The sequence below is a fragment of the Cygnus olor genome, chromosome 18 (genome assembly GCF_009769625.2).
Source record: "Cygnus olor isolate bCygOlo1 chromosome 18, bCygOlo1.pri.v2, whole genome shotgun sequence".
Taxonomy (NCBI): Eukaryota; Metazoa; Chordata; class Aves; order Anseriformes; family Anatidae; genus Cygnus; species Cygnus olor.
The window spans coordinates 9257851-9281260 of NC_049186.1; the positions used below are offsets into that span (position 1 = coordinate 9257851).

The window sequence follows — 23410 nt, forward strand, 5'->3', positions numbered from 1 at the left end:
TCATCACTTTAAATCCCAACTTTACTTTCCTCCCACTAATGACGCTCCCTAGGGTAGTGGGTGAACTGCAACCTGGAAACAGGCCATGGCTCTTCCACGAAATATTCTGGCTTCAGCGGAAGAGTGTCCATTTCCTGGAGCCAGTCTGAGACAGACAGTGCTCTGCAGTCAGAAACAGGACTGGAATCCAGTGACCCTTATTCCACATGAAGTGCTGTGAAACTGAAGACACATCAGTTCTTTCTTAGCCGTCTATATGTTGAGTTCCTGCCTGACTTGTATCAGTGCCATGTTATGGATCAGAAAGAAGGAAGTGTTTTCCAAACACAATGAACAACGTTACACACTTGCAGGTTGAATATTCTTCTTAAGTCTGCAATAGGGTTAGGTACATCCTTCCCAGCCTTAGGATGGCTCACCTAAATTCCCTCTTAGACTTCTCTAACACGTTTCCTAACCTTATTAACATTATATATCTAACATTATTTCCTCTGAAGGTGAGTTGAGCATAATTTTTTTGCTCAGGCCAAAGAGTTAATGCGTTTCCTATTAGGTTTTAAGTGAGAGTGTCAATGTTTTCCTCCCTAGGCCATATATGACCAGTCACAATTAATCTTCATTAATTACTTCTGTTTTGAATAACAGTACTTTTTTCACAAATTGCACACGTTCCCAAGATTTAATCCTATTCTCAAACATTATTTCATTACCTTATCACAGATGATATTCAATACTCCTGGGATAATGCTATATTCAGCAAAAGGCTAATTATAACCAGAGGTCCCATGGGTTGACTAGAGGAATGGACATGAGGATTCCCAGGCTCCAGGTTAATTCAACTGCTACTTTCTGGATGTCTGTGGATAACTTTCTTGTATCACAGTTTGCTCTGCTGCAAAATAGAAGAGACCTGTGAAATATCATTGGTTAGTGAATTCCTTTTCCCACAAACCTACAGCTGTTCCTTTTTGCTGATATACCATCATGTATTTCTGTTCAATTTAAATTATTTTGTATGGAGCAGCAGGAAGCAGCTTCACTTAAGAGAATATTTTACAGTTTAAATCACAGGAAAACAAGAATAGATTTCTGCTAATTTAAACACTTCTAGCTTTTCCACGCATTAAACCCTTCTTCCTGTATTGGAAAGTGAATGGATACCCTACAGAAAATCAGGACCACAAAGCCTCTGCTCTTCCTTCAGAGCCTCACATCTTAGGAAACAGCAAGTGGAAGCCATCCCACAAGCAGAATTTCCTAGCATCAGAATTTCAGAGGTGGTTATGTTTTCTGGGATCTTGGACTGAAATCCTGCCACCAATCCACAGATAAAATAGCACTAGCAACAACTGCATTCAAGGCCAGTTGATGTCAGCAGGGGTCTGTTACTGTTGCTTTCAGCACAGCAGAGCAGGCAGACTGGCACATGGGCCACCAGTCATTTATTCCAGCCCTTACCCTGAATTAGACATTTCCCAAATAAATAATGCTGGCTCTTAAATCTGGCTAGGTAACATACATGTACAAATAAGTACCTCTCGCCTTTTGCTCCTACCATTTTTTAAAGCTAGAAACACAGCCTAATGGGTGACTAGGAGCCTAACCTCAGAAATAGTTTGCATTTTCTTAGAATAAGGGAGTGACTCACCCCAGTCACTTACTCATAATCACTGTAGTTTGTTGCTTGTGGAAACACACACTGCCAAGAGCAGGACTTATTGGTGGATAGGCTGAATACACTTTTCTTGGATAAAAACGAAGTCTTGGTCCCCAGAAAGTTAATTATTAAGCCACTGAGCTGTCAGGCATCTAGAGAAGAATTTGCAGTGTTCTATTATTAACTTAGTATATTAGATAATTCTGAAACCAGTATATCAGGAAAGAAAAGTAGAGATAACACTATTCAACAAGCATTCTGCATTCTCATCTCCTTTTCTACATAAAGAGAAGTCAATTTGACTTCATATATGCTAAAAAGCAATTAAAGTAAGTTGTGTGTTTTAAAGTAACAGTACCTGATATAACACTTTTAAAAGATTATGCCTTACATTAAATATTTAGTCTGGTTAAATACTCAGGAATTAGCACATAGTTGTTTCCTGTAACTACAAGAGGTTGCCTGAGGGATTTTATCTCAGTATTTTCTTAAAAGGAAAATCAAGTGTGTCATACCTGAGTGCCCCACTCTGGATGAAACTTCACAACAATCTCTTAAAAGCAAAAAAGAAACTGCAATGCTGTCTGTAGCACCCTCTACCGGAAGATGCATTATGTTACAGAATTAGATATCTAAAACGACTGCAGAATCCTGAATTACATTTCACAATCCACAAACATAATTATGTGGTATCAATGACTTTATACTGACTTCGCATAACTGTTTTCCTATAGATTAATTTCTTCAACTCTTTACAGACTATTTTGTACCTTACATTTTCACGTTGAAGTTGGAGGTTTGACAACAAAGCAAAGGACACAACAAGGCTTCACTACTGAGGTAGTGAGAGCCCTTTCTGCTTGTTGTTTTTTGTTGTGTTTTCCCAGAACATTAAAGGCTTCAGCACTGCAAGCTCAATGGTTTCTTACACTTTTTATGGCTTCCACCACTGTGATAACAGTGGAACAACATCCCAAGGGTGTTGCAGCATCTATGATGCTAGACATGTTCTGCCCTCAGTCCAGCATTGTGCTGCTTCACTATTGCACTCCCTACAGCTTTTTGTAGAGTCTGTAACTAGTGCAGAAGATGGGCACGACTCGGAACAGGCTGTAGGCATTTTAACTTGCACCTATTTATTGAGCATCACTCCACTATCTCAGACCAGGCCAAGAGACCAACAACACCGAGACAACTTCTTAAGCAAAAGATACAATCGAATTACAAAACACACTGGTCTTAAGAATTCCTACAATAAAGCTTCTTACCTGCTCTAGCATTGTTTGTGTTTAAAGAAAAGCAACTAACAGTGCATTCAAAAGTATGAAGTCAGCATTTGTCAGTTCAGGATACTGTGATTTTTGCAAGATATCTTCTGTGATGAGAGAATTGCTAGGCCCTGTTGACATACCAGTGACAGCAGTGTGTATATATGGCCACCTTCTGAGCTGCATTGAGGAAGTAGCATGGCTTACAGAGTTCTGATCCAATATTGTCACAGAAATGATTGCTCTACAGGAAATAGTGCTAACCATAAAAATATATACAAATGTTACAAGAAGTAGCCAATTTCCTGTACATTATCATCAAAGAGTATATAAGATGTAAGTGGCTTTATCAACACCTACAAGAATTACCCATATAGTAAGTTAAAACAATTTAAAAATGTGAAAGACTTGTGTACTGCAGGCTTGGCTCCCTTATTTCTGTACTGTAAGAAGTGTCTAGTTCAATAACTACCCACTTTCTTCTTTGGGTAGAACACCATATTTATGAGAACAGAGGTGGAAGAAACTTGTAGAAGCAAGCTTATGTACAACATCAGTCTCCAGGTAGGGAGTGTACCACTTTTGAACATGTATAATAGTAATGGAAGTGAGACTGGTATCTACCACTCTAAATAAGTCATTGCTAAAGAAGTGTTTGGTAACAGTATGAGAGTAAGGGTAGTCTAGATATAGAAAAGACTGTCCTTTTAAGAAAGGATAACAACCTTAAGATATTTCTTCAAAATATAGGAGGTAGCTTTAACTCAGTTATAAACAAGGTAGAACTAATCAGAGTTCTGTAAAATATCTGGAGAGAAGCAGCAATTCATTTGTAATCAGTAATAGAAGGCTACTGTACACAGAATTCAGAGCTTGAAATAACCAAGCTGTTTAAAAACATTTAGAATCAAGTCTCACAGCATTCTTAGCATTATATAATGATTAATGATATTTACCATATCAATTTACTTTCAAGAGAACAATTGACACAGCTCAATTTAATGTATTGATACCACTTTATTGAACTTTAGACAAATTCTCTTTAAAAGCCTACTCAGTGTTTTGAGTGTAGTAGTTTATAAGGAGGTTACACAGAGCAAAGTCACACAGAGCAACGGCTCATGCTTTGAGAGAAACTTATATTGCCTACCTGCATTCTTATGCGAGACAGGGACAGTAAAAGACAGAAATAAGAACAGAATGTGTATTTACAAGCATCTCAAAGAATGAGGTTTACAGTTAACAGTTAAAAATTCACATATGTACAGTTTTGAACTGTTCAAGTATGGTTCAGTTGGACAAAGTGCTACAGGTCACAAAAAACAAAGAGGGGCTATTAAGACAGAACTGGCAGACATATGCCAAATAACTTGTACATCGTTAGTGTATGCAGTGTCTAGAAGTTGAAAGTATTTGGAGTATTGCCCTGAATTTGGAAAGTGTAACTAGCAGCAGTAGATTCTGGTACAACATTTTGGTCTTCCTCCTCCTAAAAGAAAAAGAAAAAAAAATGAAAGCAGTAGCATTTCAATCTAGTAGGGTGGTGCCAAAATACAAAATCAAAGTGAAGAGTTGTCCTGCAGCCACTTACTTCTGCTGAGAAGTATTTCTCAATGAGGGTAGATGAGGCTTTGTATACTTGTTCATTTTCATGTGACTGAAGAGCCTCAATTTTGTCTAGACCTCCACACTCCTCAATCATGAGGCAAAGTTTTTCAGTCTCATTAATCTTCTCAGCAGCCTGCAAGGGATAAGCATAACCTCAGGAAAGATGTATGGCTCTAGCTACTGGAGAACCATTGCAGCAACCCGGACAATGATCAAATAAACCACATCTACATACCAGGAAAATATTAGAAATAGCATCCAGAATTACTAGTACAGTCTTGCTGTCTTTAGCAGAGAGAAGATTCAGGAGAGGTTCAACAACACCAGCCTGAACGAGATAGACGACCTGGTCAATTGTTCCACCGCTTGTATAGTTAGTCACAGCCCACACAGCTTCTTTTTGAGATTTGAAATCCCCCTACGAAGGTAAAAGCAGGATATTTGAACACAGACAGTAACAGTAATGGTGAAAGCGCTAACAGAAGATGTGTTTTGTTTACCTTCCTCAGAATACCAATGAGATAAGGCACAAGACCATGATCTACAACTCGCTGAATCTGGTCCTGACGTCCTGCAGTGATGTTTGACATTGTCCATGCTGCTTCTTTCTGAATGTTGTTTTTATGATGAGAAAGGAGACTTGGAAAGACAGATAGTGCTCCTGAATCAATAACAATCTGGGTCTGCTCATCAGTACCAGTAACAATATTTCCTATGGCTCTTAAAGAAGGAGTCTGAAATAGATGTGAAAATAGTACTTAAGAAAAACTGAGTTATCTAAGCTGTGCTTCAACAAATACACCCATAATTGATGTCCCTCTGCTCTAGCCTTCCAGTCAACAGCAAGATATACTATCATAACTACTACATACGCAGACATTAAGCATCCTTAGACCACACCCCTTCAAAACCAATGTTCAAACAACTGCTAAAAGGAAGCTATTTTCTAAGCTCTGTCAAAGTACAATAATTTTGTTTCACTGTAGTTACTGTGCCGAGGTCACTTCTAAATGCTATTCTTGGAACTTGAACTTCCAACTACAGTATAGAGTTAAACCCAAGCTTTAAAGTAGGTAGATGATTGTGTTGGGCTGGGTGCTAGATATATTGTTTTAGAGAAGCTTGATAGCTATTGACAGTACTCTATGCCTCATTTAGGACAGTCTTCAGTCAAGACAGAAGCTCAAGGCTCATCTACACAAAACCTGGAACAAGCAGATTACTGTCTCATAAAAACCTTTCACTTACATGGACACTATTTTAACTAGTTTTCCCCCACGCGTTTAGTCAAGCAATGGCAGTTTGCATGCCTGATAGCTTACCACTATTGGCAGTTCACTACATCCCAGGAGTTTTACAAGTTGTGGCACCAATCCAGTTTTCACAACAACTTCTATCCTGTCATTGGAGCCATCTGTTAGATAGGAGATCGCCCAGCACGTGTCTGCTAAAACTTCATGATCATCATGGTGCAAGAGTCGAACAAGAGTTGGAAGAATCTGCTCAATAGCTTCTATGGGTGGTGCAGGATTCTTATTACGACACAAGTTTGAGAGGGTCCAGGTAACATTGCGTAAATATCCAGACTGCAAGAGTTGAAATAAACCATCAATAACTGTTTAAGCTACTTTAGCCCTTTTACTTATTAGCAACTGTAACTTCGGTCATACTATGAACTTACAGCCAGAGAAGAGAGATCAGGAACAGCCAGTAGAGTCAGCAGTGGTTCAATTGCACCAAATTTAATAACCAAATCCCTATACATAGAACCATCCCCTAAGTAAAGAAAGAAAAATAACCAGTTAAGGGATAGAACAGAGGTATGTGTGCACACAAAATCAATTCTTGTTATATTGTGAATGCTACCTCTGCCTAATAGCTAGACAGAAAGTAGTAACAAAAGTTGAAAAGGATTACTACCATGGGTAAGTCCTATGCCAAGGATGTGTTTCTCTAATCAAACCAGTGAGGTTCTATATTTGATTTCTGAAGGAAAGAGTTTAAGAAAAGCTCTACAGAAAACATTAGCTTATAACTAAGCAGGGACTTGCACATATCTGTGAAAATATATCTAAGTCCTACCACAAAAATACAGCTTTTCCTATAACAAGGAACCCCAAATCTATCAATTATTGGCTGATGGGGTTCTATATTATAATACTGAAGGATTTTCAGAATTTAATTGAATTATTCTATTGGTCTCCCCCAAAGGATACCTTAAAACCAAGTTTAAAAAAAAAAAAGAGGAACCACCCTCTAAATACAAGCTATAAGAAACTCTAGTCCAAGAAGCATTTTATTGAGCTGACTTTCTCTGCATGAAAATTCACTATTCCCTGCAAGTCACAGCTGTTGCAAACCATAATATTACAGCTAATAAGAATACCAATGAAAATAATGTAGTTCTAATATTGTTTTGAAGAACAGAATCTACAACTGGCAGATCAAGCAATCCTGACAGGTGCACAAGAACCTTCAGTATACTTAGCTACTAAAACACTCGTATCCATGTTTCAAAGCAAGTAGTTGTAGGTGTAATGGCCAACGTGCCATGAACCTTCTGCTTCCTTCCCCTCCTCCCCCCTTCTCGTGGAGAGAGAGCATAGCTCGCTGAGTCAAAAACCTCTAGTGAAATGCGAAATAAGGGACAATCCTATGCTGTAACATGCTTATATAGCTATTTGAAAAAGGAATTGAAATACAGAAGCAATACATTTAATAGAACACACAGGTTGGCAGGTTATACACGAGATTAAACCAAGTCTGAAGGTAAAGACTGAAGGTAAAGACTTGTCCATAGCATGTTCTACATGGCAGAGCACATCTGTACTCACAAAGCGTTAGAGTTCCAAAAAGCTCAGCATGCTACACATGACACATCATTTGTAATAGGAGGACATTACTACTAAGGGATTAGGTTTGAAAGTTGCATATTACATTGACATACCTGCAATATTTCCTAATGCCCACACAGCTTGCTCACTGATGTGAGTATGAGGAGAGGCCAGTAGTGATATAAAGGCTGGAATAGCCCCACCATCTACTACTGCCTTTGTTTGTTCTGATGTGCCCGAAGCAATGTTGGTAAGTGCCCATGCAGATTCAAACTGAATAGGACTACAGTCTGCTCTACCCAAGAAGGAGACAAACTTGGGAATCAAACCAGCCCGAATTATGTTGTCTATGGGAGGCTGCTTCTCTCTTGAAAGGAGTTTCCTAAGGAGGAACAAACAGGAAGCATTATTTTTGCCTGCAGAGATCTAAACAACAGATTCCATTAAGTCATTCTAAAGAAATTCACGTTTAAAAGAAGAAAAAATGGATTACAGTCTTCAGAGTGGGCAAATGAACAATACAAGAGAAAATTCAGCCAACCTAGACATCATGAACACTAGATTGCTAAACCTGTAACATTGTTTTGGCATGTCTTCACTTTATGAGTGGTTCTTTTCTGACTCCAGAAGTGAAGTAGACCCTGCAAGAATTATAACACAAATGAGTTGCTAGATACTTCTCAGCAGACAGAAGAGTAGTGCTGGAGTGCTGCTTCTGGCAGTCAGAGTAAAAGCTTGCAAAATTTTAGCAATTTAAATTTTATATCTGAAAGGTGAAAGGAAGTTAAGCATATTTTGAATTCTGGTCCTACTATTGAGCACACTATTCTAAGGTAGATTGTTGCATTCAAATATTGTGGTTAAATGTTAACATAGTTTAAAGATACCTTATTCTGATATAAGAGGTTTACTGCTACTACTCCTAGAACTCTGAGACTGTCTATTGTTTATTTTGCTACTACCAAATCACTAGAACTACTATTTAGGGAAGCGTTCAAGCACACTAAACATTCGAAAGCCACATGGCTTCCATAAAATTCTGACTAAATTAAACACAACTAAACATTCCATATAAAGCCAACTCAGCTGTTTATTGAACTATTGTCTGATAAGAGCCATATTTGCTGCCATAAGACATTTACTCACAAGCCAAGCCTTTGACCTTGCCTAGGCTTACACAGCTGAATCAGGTACCTCTGAACTCCTTACCTGGCAGCTTGAGTAGCCTGTAGCTGAAGCTCCATGTTATTGCTATTAACTCCTTTGACAATTTCTTCAACAGACCAATGTGCTGTAACCTGTGGAAGAAAAGTCCCTTGAGTGCTTTGCTAGGAGATCATGCAGTTTCACAACCACAGAGGCCTTTACACAGTACTATGAAGAGGCCATAATTTACAACCATTTGCTTTAATAGAAGTTATACCCCTATGCGATATTCCAAAAACTCAGCCACAGCTTTATCTACAGTTATCTGAACAGATGAAAACATCGTTTCATACTGCTACACAGAGACAGTAGGTTTAAACACAACTGCCCAAACCCTCTTAAAAGGCAGCTTAGCAGCACAGAGAACACTTGCATGCTACTTGGAAAAGGACCTACAATGTAGTCCATTAAAGCTGATAGCACAGCTATGTATGCACTATGTCCCACATGAGAAAGGATTCAAACTGGTGTGGCTACCTTGATTGTACAATGCAAAACCTTTATGCGCATCTGTTCTGGGGACCTACTTACCTGGTTGTTCCTGTTTTCCTGAAGGGGAGAAGTGGCATCATCTGGTAAAGTGCTAACATTTCTTCTTTTAAGCATCTGGTCATCTTTCTTAGCTTTCCTCAGCTCTACATTGACTTCAATACGCCGCCGCCTCATTTCCTGGAGAACATACGTTCACCGTTAGTTCTTGGTTTTTACAACTCTCGCTTAAAGATACAATGGCTAACTAAAATACTTATTACATAAGAATACTCACTGTAGTATCTTTTCCTTTGTTTTTGAACCTGTTCAAGCGAGCTGCTGCTGCATTGGCATTCTCATTAGTAGACATCTTGGTTATTAGTTAGATTTCAAGAAGCACAAAAAAAAAATACAAGCCTAAAAACAGAGTAAAAGGTAAACACCACAAGTTTACTCTACAAGAATGCAAGTTAAAATACTGGGATCAATGCCCAAGAGCAAGAGACAGTAGTTCACATTAGATACATTAGTGTCCTCCGACTTGTTTAAAGATACCAATAACATAAACTGCCTCTTTAAAGGCTTAATTGTTACAGCAACTTCAAACATTAACAACAAACCAGTAAACACATCCTTCTAAAACCCCTTCAGACAGAAACATCAGAATCATTGTTTTTAAGGAGCAATACGCGTATTCTTTCCCATAGACAGCGCCTGCATGTTTTAAAGTGCTACTCCCACTGCGCCCCACAGCTATACTGCACGGACATTCAGCCCACCCCCACCCCTTTAACAGGGAGAAGGCAGCGACACGGAACCCCAGAAAGCTCCAGAGGCAGAGAACTGCCTGCCGGCCTCACCGCCGCGGAGCCCCGTCCCTTGTGACGGGTCAGAACACGCCGTGCACGCTCCGCGCCCCTGCCGCACGCTACCACAGCCGGCTCCTCAGGGCCGCAGGCTGCTGCTGCTGCTGCTGCTGCTGCTGCTGCTGCCCCCCCCACCCTACCCTACCCTACCCTACCCTACCCTGCACCGCACCGCACCGCACCGCACCGCACCGCACCGCACCTCGGCCGCAGGCCCCGCTGCCTCCTGCCGCCCGCAACACGCTGCCACTGCGCCGGGCCGCGCCGGGCGGGATTTAAATTTCCCGCTGCCCCGCTCTGCCATTGGCCAGTTCGAGCCATAGCAACACCCTGATTGGCTAGTTTGAAATACTGCTCGTCTCGCGATGAGACGGGGCGAATCTCCGCCGTGCTCCCGGAAGAGCGGCCCAGACGTCACGTACTCAAAGAGCCGTCCTCGCCTTGGTACTACAGCTCCCGGCATCCACCGCGCTACCCGCCGGGACGGTGCCCGTAGGACTAACAGCTGCCAGGCCTCGACAGGCCGGCGAAGATGGCGCATGGCATGCTGGGATTTGTAGTTTCCTAGGGACCAACTTCAGGGAACGAGATTGGGATGTATTGCGCCCTGGGTGGGCTGGGAGCAGAGGGTTACTCACGCTCAGGCCCCCCGCTCGGAGCATGGAATCATTCAGGTTGGAAAAGCCCTCCAAGATCATCTGGTCCAACCGTCCCCCTACCACCAACATCACCCACTAACCCATGTCCCTCAGCACCACATCCAACCTTTCCTCAAACACCCCCAGGGACGGTGACACCACCACCTCCCTGGGCAACCCGTCCCAATTCCTGACTGCTCTTTCTGAGAAGAAATGTCTCCTCATTTCCAACCTGAACCTCCCCTGGCGCAACTTGAGGCCATTCCCTCTAGTCCTATCGCTAGTTATCTGAGAGAAGAGACCGACCCCCAGCTCCCCACACCTTCCTTTCAGGCACTTTGCATCAGTCACACATTTCCTCACACACAGACTAATTTTTTGGGTAGATCTGTGCGGTTCCAGGAGTTGGACTCGATGATCCCTTCCAACTCGAGATATTCTCTGATTCTATGATTCTGTGCCACTATCAGATCACTGAGAGCTTTTCCTGAGATCTCCTGTGTGATCCCACGCTAGAAACATGTACAGGAATTTAAAGAAAATGGAGAGGGAGACTGCAATTTAAAACAATTCAATAGCAATTAGGACAGACCAAAATTAAATCATACAAATAATAAGAAAGTAATCCTTGCACACAGCAGTTAACAAGAATGTATCCAGAGGAGGATTTACTAGAGACATTTTACATGGCTTGTTTTAGCCTTACCATTAAGATCTTCGTAAAATAAAAACATCACAAAACATTTAAGCAAGAGTAATGAAGTTAAAAGAAGAAAAAGCACATCAGTCACAAACAAAGATACTGAACAGGACTAGAGTTTTGCAGATGGAAAAAAATAGCAACTTAAAAGTTGAAATTGAACTAAAACACCTGGTATGCCAAAGGATCGAAGAAGTGCTGTGAAGAAAGTCTGCCGGGTCATAACTTGTTGGAGCGCGAGCAGTCCAGAGCCACATACCTTGGCCAAAGGAGCCACGGAGACTGCAGGACTGGGTGTTACAGGTCAGGGAGAGGGCTGGGGAAAACAGCTGAGGCTGCGTGCTGGGGACCTACATGGGGCAAGCATGCCTCGGGACGGCAGCAGGGTATCGCAGCTGGAAGGCCTCCTAGAAATACAGGAGAGCAGCAAACAGAAGGGCGGGCTGCTGAGGTGAGCTAACATGGCACTCCAGAACAGTAACAGGGCACGAGGACGGGCTTAGCTGGGGCTGAGCTAATCCCGTGAGGGGAAAAGTTGTGAGGCGAGGACCGGGGAACGGACGGCGATGCCCGCGTCGTTCCCCTCAGGCAGCCCCGCTCGTGAGGGGGCGACGGCCGCGCCCTCGCGCCGCGCTGAGGGAGCCAACGGCCGCCGCTCGCGACGGGCCCCGAGCCCTGCCCCGGGGGGAGGGGCCGATGCGCGCGGTGGGCGGGGCCTCGGGGCCGGCGGGGAGCCCCGAGCCGTGGAGGGCGGGGCCCTGGGGGGCGGTGGGAGGAACGTGAAGGCGGGGCCTTCTGGCAGCTGGGGGCGGAGCCAGCGGCAGCCGGGCGGGGCTCTTACAGCACGCCGCTCGGAGCTTTTGCTGGGTGACCCAGTGGCCTAATGGATAAGGCATCAGCCTCCGGAGCTGGGGATTGTGGGTTCGAGTCCCATCTGGGTCGTACCGCAGTTGTTTTGTAGCCCCGCGGTACGTTCCGTGCGGGGCTCTCTCGGCCCTCCCTGGCAGCTGCGGACGCGGCGTGAAGCCCATTATTATCAGACCACCGGAGCTGAAAACACTTTTAACGGCACCGCCGTCTGCTGGAACCGGCGGGAGGGAGGGCTCCGAAAGGAGCCAGAAGCTCGGTGCGGCGATGGCTAGGCCCCTCAGCAGCAGGGCCCTGTCACGGGGGAACCCGCCCGCCCTGCCCGATGTCCCGTCCCGAAGCGCGGAGCCGTTCCTTTCATTTCCATCCCCGCAGGTACACGCGGGGCCTGCGGCGGGAGAGAAGCGGCCCCAGCCCGGGGCCTCCCCGGCACGGAGGGGCGGCCGTGAGGCGCTTGGGGCGGGATAGCCCCGGGTTGGTGGCGAAGCCTTGGGCTGGCGAGCGGCTCCTGGAGGTCCCGGCCGGGTGGTCCCGGCGCTGAGGGGCTCCGGGCCCGTCTCGGTCCGGTGAGGCGGCTCTCTCTTGCTGCCGATTTATCTGCTCAAATCCCCGTTTCTGAAAGCTCGGATATGTCGGATCCTTTGTGTGCTGGACTCTGATGCCATTTAAATCGTAATTTAGCCCTGTGTAGTGAAGGCGTGCGGTGGGAGGCAGGTGGAGGTGGGTGGGACGGTTGTCTGGAGAGGTAAAAACCCAAACCCGTGTGCTGCTGCTGTGGAAACAGCCTGTGGTGCGACTGCTGCCACTGCCACAAAAGCCAGCCCGCAGTCTCTTTGACGAGGCTGTGGCTATTAATTATGCTGAAGTCCCAAATTTGTCCAAGAACACGGAGTCCTGCTTTGAAAGCTTTCTTCCCTTCCACTGCCGATATCATATGTGTTAGCTTCTCGAACAGCAGAAATACTCAAAACACTCCTGCCCTTTTAAGCAAGATACTGCCCAGCTGAAGGTTCTGGAGAAACTCATTAATACAGATGTAGTCATACATTTGTACAGGGTGAATTACACTACCAGCTAATTTAAACAGGAAACCCCGCAGAGCGCAGAGGGCCTGCGGGACACTCACGTGCAGCCATCCTAACTGTGAGGTAGGGGAGCAGACACGTCGTGCTCGTGGCTTCTCTCGCCTGCTGCAGGTCCACACGCAGGTAGGGCAGGGAACAAGGTGCATGAAGGACATAGATGTCACCTCTGCCCCCTCCTAAAGTGCACCTCTGCTGTCAGGTACAATGCTGGTTGTTCCTTAAATTCCTATTTCCATAACAAATATTTTGGGATACTTTCAGAATTTAAATAACAGAAGAAAAGAGGATTTATAAATGCTGCAGTAGAAACATAACACACTGAATAATGTGTGTTAAAATTTGATTAGTTTCGCATACTGTTTTGGTTTATTTTCTGCATCTTCATATATAGCTGCTTGACAAAGCCCTGTACTTCTACGAATTTTATTAACATGCTTAGTTAAGATAGTACAAAACAAACTTTTTAAACTAGGCAATAACTGCACTATACGATACCGGCATTACTACTGGATAGGTTTTATCAGGGGAGGAGGTTTCCAGAACTGGGATATAGTGTTTTTGTAGGGTTTCCAAGTTGTTTGTTGCACTTCTAACGGCGTGACTAAGTCCACAAACTTTCACAACATCCAGTAGCAGCTAGTAAGGTAAACTGCTACAATGGAAATCTTGTCTAGTAACAAGATCAGCTGTTTCAGCTGCAAACATAGGAATAAGCCTACTTAATTCAATAATCCAAATCAGGGTTGGCTTAGTGTGTACAAATTTACAGAGTTCTGCATTTATTAGCAAATACAGATTTAAAAAATAAAGCAGTGTCTGGGGTCAGTGGGACTTTCCCTTGGACTGGACAATAACCTGCATTTTTCACTTGGACAAGAAGCATTGAAAGGGGTTCTTAAACTAAAAGAGAATGGTATCAGCTACATAATTGGAGCTGACTAGAGATACCTAACTACTTGTCATTGTGATGCATGTTCTTTGCAGATGCTGAATTGCAGAGGTGATATATATAGTATTGCAGAGGTGATAAAGGTGGTACATCATGCTTTAATGTAGCTTCCCATGTCTAGTAAAACTGTATTTATTCTGTGTGATTTTCTCTGAAAAACTCCATAGGGAGCAAGACTCTCCCTCCAAATAAAAATCTGTTGCTAAAAACGTGTATCCATACAGTATCACAGAAACACAGGTGGCTGCAGGCAGCATAGGCTTGTGTGTAAGTGGGAAGGGGGTGTCCATGCACCCCGTGAGGCAGGGGTGGTGGGAGGCCAGCAGGGAGGCAGCAGCTTGGTCTTGCTCCAGTGCGTTGTCCACTGAGTGGTTCCTGTTTCCCCTAAGGCTGCCCCTCATTAGCATGAATCGGGGGAAGGGCATAAAAGACTCCAGTTCATTTTGAGTCTGGAAAAACTTTACTTCAAAATGACAACCAAAGTGTTCTGGCTCCTCTGCTTTGTCATTAGATCATCTTCCAGCTCGGCGGCCGGTAAGTTTGTTAGCGTTCAAAGCGGGACTGGGGTGTGTTTGCCTTTGCTATTAGGGGAGGTGAAGCACATTACTACAAATTCTTGCCCAAGCAGTCCTCTTAAACTGTAATCTTTTCAGCAAGCTGTAGCAGTAATCACGTAAGGGCTCAAGAAGGAAACATTTCAACATGTTTGTGGGTTGGGAATGTAAATTGCAATATTTGATTTGTCAGCATTTGAAAGAACTAAGAGCACCTGCCAAAAGCAGGCAGCTAGCTTGCGCCATGGATCCTGCTAGCCATCACTGAGCAACTGAAGTTTGACTTGCTTCTGCATCTGTATTTGCATGTGGCCGTTCCCTTTTAGTTTCCTTCCCAGCACCTGTTAACTACGTATTTCTAATTTATTTCATCTTGCTCTACCCTGTCTTGTGTGCATGCAGCAAGCTGTCCAAACCAGATTTTCTTTAGTTACAGAAGATATACCTCTGTTCCGTAAGGAAGGAGAAGTCCAGGACCTAATTATGGTGCAGTTGTGTTTCTTAGATTGCAAGAGCTAGACAGGAATATGCTGGTGTAGGGGAACGAGCCTCAAGGTCCCGAACAAACTGAGTAGAGAAAAATGAATGGTTTCTTGTTACAATCCGTGACTGAGAAGAAATGATAAGCTGGTAGAAAAGTGTATGTATAAAACCAAGTCCAAAACACCTGTTCAGAGTTCACAGCTTCATATTGAAACATCTCCAAAATACCCTTGCCTATTGCTTTCGTTAACTTGGACTTCTTCCACCCCTTTCTTCATGGGCATTCTTTTGACTTTACATGCGGCCAGCCCTAATATCAGGGAATCTTTCCCATGACAGCAGCTGGTGAGAGCAGAGGGGGAGAAATGGCAAGGTCAGCAGATGAGACGCAGTTATGGAAGATAAACCAGGATGTTGTTCATCTGTGTGTGTCAAATATCTCTTTTCACATAAGGAGTCAGGATCGGCCTCCTACACAATGCTAACCACAGACAGAGAACACCCAGACAGCGGCTGTGTGTGGGTGAACTGTTTTAAAACTGTGCTGGCTAGCTGAAGGCATACAAGGGAGGGCTAAAGCGAAGGGAGAATGAACTGCAAGAGACAATTTCTCTCTTCCCAGACAAAATGGGAAGTTATTTTGCTTTGTGAGGTCCAAGTGATCAAGGTGAAGGCATAAACTTAGGCCTAGGTAACTCTCTGGCTTGCACAAACAGTGCCATTAAGCCTTCCCATTTTTCACTAGAGTCCCAGACGCTTCCTGTCTTTTTCAACCCTTGTTCTCTCAACTTAAGAAAAGGCTTGAAATAATTGTTACTCAGCAGCAATAGCCTAGCTACCAGACAGCGTCTTCGTGGACTCCCATACAACTCTGTAGCGCAGAAGTCAGAGATCCAAAACTGCGGATAAAGATCTTTTCAGTAGCGTTCAAAGCTGAAAGCCGCTGAAAAGTCCAGATGACATTGTCAATACGGCATCCCAGGGATGGGAAAACCAAATAGTTCTGTTGTCATGGTCTTCTAAATAAGCATCCCAAATGGCAATGTGAACCTTGTTTCCACAGATGCTCCCTGGAGATTCAGGCTTTTGAGAAAAGGGTTTGTTTATAAGTCGTGTTTTTAATTTACAACAATAATAAAGTAAAAATGCAAATCTCCTGTGTTTTGCTCACACAGCTGCATTCTCTGTACTGGACCTTCCATGTTTGAGTACAGAGGAATGAAGAGCTCTATTTTATTTCATCTATTGGACTGTTCATCTGTTATATTGTCATATTGTTGAAGTCCTCAGTTATGGAGCAGAGCCTCAAATCTGCCAGGTACTTCCCATTCAGACATACGTGAAATGAAAAAAATAAATAAAATTCTGATTTGCTCTTTTATGTTTCTTGTATGTAGGATCCCTGCCCTATGCCGAGAAACCCAGTGAGACTCGCAGCAAAGATGCATATACTTCAGCAGACTCTGCACCTGGCCAAGTCAAACTGCCAGCCTGGGGCACCACCAGTGCTAGAGAGAATCACACCGAACACTGGCTTTTGTCTCCCACCAACCTGCAGCACCCAAAACCTCCCGAAGTCATCTCCCGCTCATCGGACAAAAAGAAACAAACCAAGCCTTCTCTAGAAAACAGCACGGGGCTGAGGAAACACCTCTTGCAGTATGGAGGGGCCCTGCCTCTGGAGAGTGCAACTGAGGGGCCGTCTCCTGCCTCCTTTGACTTCAGCCACGCAAACAGAATGCCTGTGGACAGACGGCTGGCTGAGGCTGCTAACAGTGTGTCGGCTCACTTCCACCACACAGCATCTTCCTATCAGAAGATCACAGCCTTAGCAGAGGCTCATCCTTTCCTACGCTCTGGAACAGTAGAGTCAGATGATCCTAACATGCTGGATCATTTCAACCGACCAGGAAAGATAAATCCCTATAAAAGTGCTGATCTCTGGAAAAAGATCGTCAAACCCTCCTGGGTGACTAACCGCCAGTCATCCAGTCTGCCGTACCATTTCAGCGTGTTGAAAAAAGGTAAGAGAGCAAATTACTCTGGCAAAGAGTATTGCGAGCTTTCCAAAGGTTGGGTGGCATAATTTGAGTAACACATCCCCAGAGGGCATATTGCTATCCCTCAGCCTATGTGCCTGTTCCAGATGCTGATAAAGAGAAGGCATGTCTGACTGAGTGCAGGAAAGAGAGAGATGAAGTGGAGGCCTACTGCACGAGTGAATTCGGTAAGCTATCCCCCATGAACCACACAGACAACGCTGAGGCCATCTTTGTTCAAGTATTACTGACACTTGACTTCTGCTTTTAAGATACTATTTCACTAAGTATATTAAGTACTAAGTACATTAAAGGGACCCATTACAGCTATTTCTAATTGTACTATGACAAACAATTCTAAGTCTTACATTACTCTTTCCCTACCGTGGGCTCTTTTTCCTGTTTCCACCCTTACCACGCCAGGGAAGAACACAGCGTTCTTCCTGTTGATCAACAGAACTAAAGACCACCAGCTTTAGATACTCTAAGGTTAAACGGTGTAGCTGTTACTTACCTCTTACTATTTAGAGTGAGTTTCTGATTTCTGGGAATAAAGATGAAAATGAAAATAAAATGGCAACCCAAACAGCAGTCTGTCTGTATGGAAGATTCTTCCTGAAGTTCCTCAGTGTCTTTAGTCCAAGTTGATGTAGCTAAAGGTGGTAGAAAATAACCTGGGAATTTTGTACTGAATGTTTATGAGCAAGCACTTTCAGACTGAAATTCTTCCTTACACTTCAGAAGTTGTGAAATAGATACCAACTTTTTCTCACAGTATTTTAAGAGATAAACAAAATACATGCCTACTGGTAACAGATGTTTCCATTTGCAGAATATAAACACGTTATGAGACATCTGTTTTCTCTAAATGGAGAAGTCAGGAAGCGCTTCTACAAATGATATATTCTTTATTTTTTTACAACTCTCATGCGTTCCTGTCAAATGTAGGTCTTACAGTGACACGACCTTTGTACATTTCAGTGTTTAACAAATACTGGTCTCATTCTGCTCTTAAATTGAAAAAGTCAGGTACGAAAAAAGTAGTCTGAGCAACAGCTCAGCCAAAGTTCCATTACAGTGACACAGAGAGCGCTTCTCCCTTCTCTACTTTACAACTGCAGACTAAAGATAAATGGCTGAATCAGAGTTCTCAGTGAGACAGGTGGAATACCAATTATAAAAATAAAAGTCCTATTTGCCTAACTTAATACATGCGTTGTTTTCCAATTCCACTTGTCAAAAACAGAAAATGGGTGAACAGCATGAAGTGATTATCTGATAGTACAGCATGGCCTACTTGCTGCCTATGCTGCATGATAAGATGAGGGCCTTTTCTTTCACATCTGAAGTGTTTTATTAGCAGATTAGCTTTGGACCTCACTATGATGTTTTACATTTGAACATTTTATTTTGTCAGGTAAGTATGTCCACTTTTTAAATAGCAGGGTAGAGAACAGTACTAGAAACATCATTTCCTTTTGAAGCATTTTATAAATTTCACTCAGAAGCATCTCAGAGCTGTAAAGGATAGAAAGGTTAGTAACTCATTAAATGTGATGATTTGAACTGTTGCTTTCAAGTCTGCCCACTACTGGGCCAAATAATTTCTGCTGATACTTCAGGGTATTTTAAATGAAAGCCTTCACGTTTACTTTGAGTTGCCACTGAGATATATAATCTGATGCTTTTTTTTCTTCCTCCCCTCCTTAAAACAGCAGTGAATGGAATTGTTTATAACATGGAAAGACTGGGGAGTGGAGTCCACTTGATTACGTTTTTGGTAAACAGCGATGGATTATACAAGATGAATCGTCTGTATTTTACTCCTGATGGCTTCTTCTTCCGAATTCACATTCTAGTTGTGGATTCTTTAAACTGCAGTAAACCGTGTCCAGACTTTAAACTTGGTAAACAATCCCAGCTAAATCCATTCCGCTATTTTTCCTGCATGCAGTGTAATTTTAGCCTGCCCTAGTTTAGTAAGCTTAATCCAGGTTAGAATATTGTGAAAAAAAATGTTTACTCTTAAACGGGAGGGTTCTTTCCCCTCCTCAGCTTTTCTAATTTTGTAAGAAACCCAAGTATGTGTAGAAGTCAGGTAGTCCTTTAGAAGAAGGAAAAAAAAACAGGAGCGAAAGCTCAAGTCTTTGTAAATAGTTTAGTTTTCCTTCTAAATGCCAGTTTATCAAATACTAGTTAGCATTTGATTCTACTTGCAATGCAACACAATAAATCATCATTTACATGCAAACACAACCCCCAAGTCCCAGGATATATTTCTGTAGGGTTTAACTTCACATCCATTCATAAATGGATTGTCCTTAGAGTGGGTGTAAAATAAAACAATGCTTTCTTCATAACACAGGAATCTTTATTTTGTAGGCAGTAGATACATTGTGATGGGTCAGATCTACCACAAGAGACGACAGATCCCTGCAAACCTACTGCAGTTCCTGCGAGGGCGCCTGAGGCCTGGGGATGGACTGCTTGGAAGCAGCAGCAGCTATGTGAAGAGATTCAACAGGAAGAGGAATCGCAAAGTGCAAGGGGCTCACGCTAAATGTAGATAAGGCTACACTAACCTCTACAGGCAGCAGTAGAATTCATCTACAAGAATAAGCGTGATGACTGAGCAACAGTAGGAGGTAATTCTACTTATGCCTGAAATTGGTTGTGAATAGGACGCTTGCTTTTGTGCTTTGGCAAACACTAGCTGAATGTTTTGAGTAGGTACCTACATATTGTGAAATACAGCACAAAAGTCAGTTTACAATAACTGCTCATGAATTTGCTCTAGCTGTTTCCAGAGCCACGGGCTATCGCCTCCTCTGCTATAATGTACACCTAATAATTTGTAGTAATTGTAAAGTAAAATTCTGAAGGCTTGTTCAAGGTACACAAGTAACTGCACTTTCAAACCCTTCACCTTGAACAAGTATTAGATAATACCATAGCATTACCTACAGAGGCTGTCAATGGTATTTTCACACAACTCTGCTTTATCTGATTCAAAAGATACCAACAAAACCAAGTATCTCGCATATCGTTTTTGTTTCCTCAACTACCATTATTCTTCAGTGTTAGGTTTTCATATAAAGCTTATGAACTAGCTATTAATTATTTAAGTATATGAATACACTATCTGAAAGCAAATCAAATAATTGCACACCAGTGCCCAATTAAGCTTACAAACAATGTCACAAGTTCGTGCCAAGGAATGCAAAATAAGCATGCAATTGCATGCACATTTTGTATGCATGGTTACACTGTCAGTTCTTTAGAAGTTCAATCCTAGAACTGTGAACTGGATGTCATCTTCCCATGAGACTTACCCAGTTTGTACTTGCACATCAGTAAAGTTATTGTGAATCAAAAATACAACCTTTTAGTACCCTTAATGTGGTGGAAATACAAGAACTTAATTATATGAAAACTCTGCAAAGGTGATCTTAATGTTTACTACTCCAAGAGCCAGTATTCACAAATTCTGGGTCTTCTAAGTGTTCACAGGGGGTCTGGATTCACTGTTTCCTGGGTTCCAAAAGATCCAAAAAGATTATGTAATGAATATTAAAAGAAGGCAGCTCCTTGTTTGAAGCATTGCCTAGTGATTTTAAGATAGGGTTCAAATGTGTCTAGTTCATGCAGTGGTGCAGAAAAGTAACTGCCAATTAGTACTGCTATTAAGACAAAATGTTCTTCTAAAAGCAGTAGCTCTGAATACTTGCAGAAATATCCCTATAAGTAAGACCTAGCTTTTGAGCCAGTAGAATCTTAATAGCAATGAAAACTTAAAACTGTTTATATGTATATAAAAAGGGGAATATGTATATATGTAACGTGTATGTGGGGAACTTGCCATCTCAATTAAATACGTATACAGTGATATATATGATATGATCTGGAACAGGAACATCCTATAAACATTTTCTGTTTTGAAGCAAAGGTAATTCTAACACAATTTTACGTCGTAAAAATCTGCAGCTTTGTTTAGTGTCACTGAAGGCTATGGAGCAGAGGATGGGGGATAAGTCACACCGTACAAAGTACTTCTTGGTCTGGAATAGGAGACAAAATACCCACTGCAAGCATCATACGTTTTAGGACCCAAAAGACTTACACAGAAATTTACTAATAGCTTGTGTCCATCTAAAAAAATATATTGTCTCACTTCTGTTATAGGAATGAAGAACTAACATGGAACGTAGCATATATAGATGGAATTTTCCTGAGGGACTTTGAGGGGGCTTTTGATTTGGCAAAATGACCATTCCTGGCAACAAATGAAAGCACTGGAGTGGACTGGATAGGGCAGGGGAAGGAAGGAAAAAGGGTTACATGTGCATCTTAAGTTTCTTTATTTCTATGTTCAACTGCAGTTCAGGGACTAATGAGCAAGTCCCAGAGTCACCCATTTGCCCAGAATAGCAATTAAGCACCCGTCCTCACCCCCAAGACATTACTGTAATCTAAAATAGGCAGCGTGGGTACAAAAACAACACCTATGACCATATCTCATTTTGATTGTCTCAGAGACACGTAACAGTATATTGTGCTAATGACATCCAAATCCCAAGTAAAATGCCAGCAACTGACACAATATCTCTGCCACTATCAGATAAAAGCAGTGCTCTACAACTAGTTTCAAAGTAAATCTAGATCATAGGCAATGTTTTGAGGAAAAAAAAAAATCAAGCTAGGATAGCTCACCGTATCAAAATTGTTAGAATACATTATTATTTTAAAATATGATATTTATAAAAACATGAAAAAGATGACGACTGAACAGAGATCACAGGTCTTAAGAACTTACCATGCTTTTAGGAAGGTGGGTATTAATTACTTTTATAGAATTGTTATTTTCCAGAAACACCATTTAACTATAAAAGTTCACTACTAATCAAGAAAAATGCCTCAACATACTCAATGACAATTGAAAACACTATAGCTCTCAGCAAAATTAAGTCATATGTATGGATTATTTCCCTAAACAAACTGATTGACTAGCAATTATAATCTGGAAAAGCCAAGACCTATATACCATTGCATCATCAAATGTTTCATTAGAAACACCACCAAATCAATGTCAAACACATTACTTTATTTGTCTAGGATGATGTGTCCTATTAGGTACAAAAAAGTACTCTTCAATTTGCCACAATTTCTTAAAAACATAGCAGTCTATTGCCTACAGGTAGGAAAGTTTTAAATGTCATATATATGTTTATATATGAATAAATAGTACAGAAATATTGTGAAGTTTTGAAGAGATGCAGGATATGTTAAAATGCTGTTAGAAGTTGACATTTTTTTTCCTTTCTGCATTAAAAACAATGCATACAATATGCAGCATTTTTTTTTTTTTAAACGTCAAGGACCGCATAACCTAACGCAACTATTCTTTTTTAACTTTAAGAAGCATAATGGATAATGTTTTCACATTGAACTATTATTTTTAATTTTCACATATAGGTTAATTGACAACATTTGTATGTACAAAAAAACAAGTGTTTTGTTAGATAAAGTTATCCCAGAAGTACCTGTACACCTGAGCCTGTAAGTATAAGAAAGTGTGGTCAGTAGCAACATCTTTAAGAAAAGTAACAGAAAAGGTTCTTGCATAGCAAGGTGTGAGGTTAAACCCAAAAGGAGCTTATCCATAGATCAGGTAAATCCCAGATCACTGTAGAACAGAAGTAAACTGTGAATTAGTGCAAAAGCTAGTCAAATGGTTGAAGAGCTGCATATAAATCATGGCTGATAACTGTAGACAGGTAATACGAGAGTCATTTTTGCAATACGAAAGTCATAGAAAGAAAAACATCTGCAAATCCTATCCTCTTTTGACTTCAACTTATACCCCCTACTAGCACTCCTCATACAGGAAACAATGAAGCCATCCAGAATGCCTTTTGCCTTTCAAGGGTATAATTACACTTGATACTTTACATTCTTAGGGTTCTTGGCAAAATATCAATTCAGCAGTGGGCAGCGACATTTCACAAAATACTTCCTACCATGTTATCAGTATTACAGTAATTTTGGCACTGCTGTAGAAATTTTATAAAGGGATAACAGCTGCTTAAGAATGAAAAGTTATAAATGCTACCTTTGGAGCAAAATAAAGTCAGATCTCCCTGGCCACTTCCCCCCCAATTACTTGAAATACCTATACTTGTTAACAG

General features: G+C 41.9%; 2 protein-coding genes and 1 non-coding gene across 5 annotated transcripts; 2 read left to right on the forward strand and 1 right to left on the reverse strand.

Annotated features, from left to right (window-relative positions):
* Positions 1–3926: 3926 nt before the first annotated feature.
* KPNA2 (karyopherin subunit alpha 2) lies at positions 3927–11934 on the reverse strand. 3 transcript variants are annotated; one of them, XM_040530888.1, is made up of 11 exons: positions 11420–11934; positions 9340–9461; positions 9105–9242; positions 8577–8665; positions 7481–7749; positions 6215–6309; positions 5856–6119; positions 5034–5267; positions 4769–4951; positions 4517–4666; positions 3927–4414 (listed from the first exon to the last, which is right to left on the reverse strand). In XM_040530888.1, the coding sequence occupies exons 2-11, from the start codon at positions 9412–9414 to the stop codon at positions 4322–4324; spliced, it is 1590 nt and encodes a 529-aa protein (XP_040386822.1). In that variant the 5' UTR covers positions 9415–9461; positions 11420–11934; the 3' UTR covers positions 3927–4321. The 3 variants fall into 3 exon arrangements, with proteins under 3 accessions (XP_040386822.1, XP_040386821.1, XP_040386820.1); XM_040530887.1 differs by having other exon boundaries at positions 11508–11927; XM_040530886.1 differs by lacking the exon at positions 11420–11934 and adding an exon at positions 10113–10249.
* A 183-nt stretch (positions 11935–12117) lies between these two features.
* TRNAR-CCG lies at positions 12118–12190 on the forward strand. The gene has a single exon. It is a non-coding gene; the product is annotated as a tRNA-Arg (tRNA).
* Positions 12191–14362: 2172 nt separating this feature from the next.
* On the forward strand, positions 14363–23330 carry C18H17orf58 (chromosome 18 C17orf58 homolog). The gene is made up of 5 exons (XM_040530269.1): positions 14363–14683; positions 16584–17210; positions 17333–17413; positions 18941–19132; positions 19608–23330. The coding sequence occupies exons 1-5, from the start codon at positions 14620–14622 to the stop codon at positions 19793–19795; spliced, it is 1152 nt and encodes a 383-aa protein (XP_040386203.1). The 5' UTR covers positions 14363–14619; the 3' UTR covers positions 19796–23330.
* Positions 23331–23410: the final 80 nt, after the last annotated feature.

What these genes read in the sequence shown, in the direction of transcription:
- C18H17orf58 (XM_040530269.1), top strand. Translation starts at nt 14,620, where the DNA reads ATGACAACCAAAGTGTTCTGGCTCCTCTGCTTTGTCATTAGATCATCT. An exon ending in CTACTGCACGAGTGAATTCG is followed by an intron (nt 17,414 to 18,940) that starts GTAAGCTATCCC and finishes TCCTTAAAACAG; the next exon opens with CAGTGAATGGAATTGTTTAT. An exon ending in GTGTCCAGACTTTAAACTTG is followed by an intron (nt 19,133 to 19,607) that starts GTAAACAATCCC and finishes TTTATTTTGTAG; the next exon opens with GCAGTAGATACATTGTGATG.
- KPNA2 (XM_040530888.1), bottom strand. Translation starts at nt 9,414, where the DNA reads ATGTCTACTAATGAGAATGCCAATGCAGCAGCAGCTCGCTTGAACAGG. An exon ending in CAGGCTACTCAAGCTGCCAG is followed by an intron (nt 7,750 to 8,576) that starts GTAAGGAGTTCA and finishes GTTCCTCCTTAG; the next exon opens with GAAACTCCTTTCAAGAGAGA. An exon ending in GGCATTAGGAAATATTGCAG is followed by an intron (nt 6,310 to 7,480) that starts GTATGTCAATGT and finishes TTCTTTACTTAG; the next exon opens with GGGATGGTTCTATGTATAGG.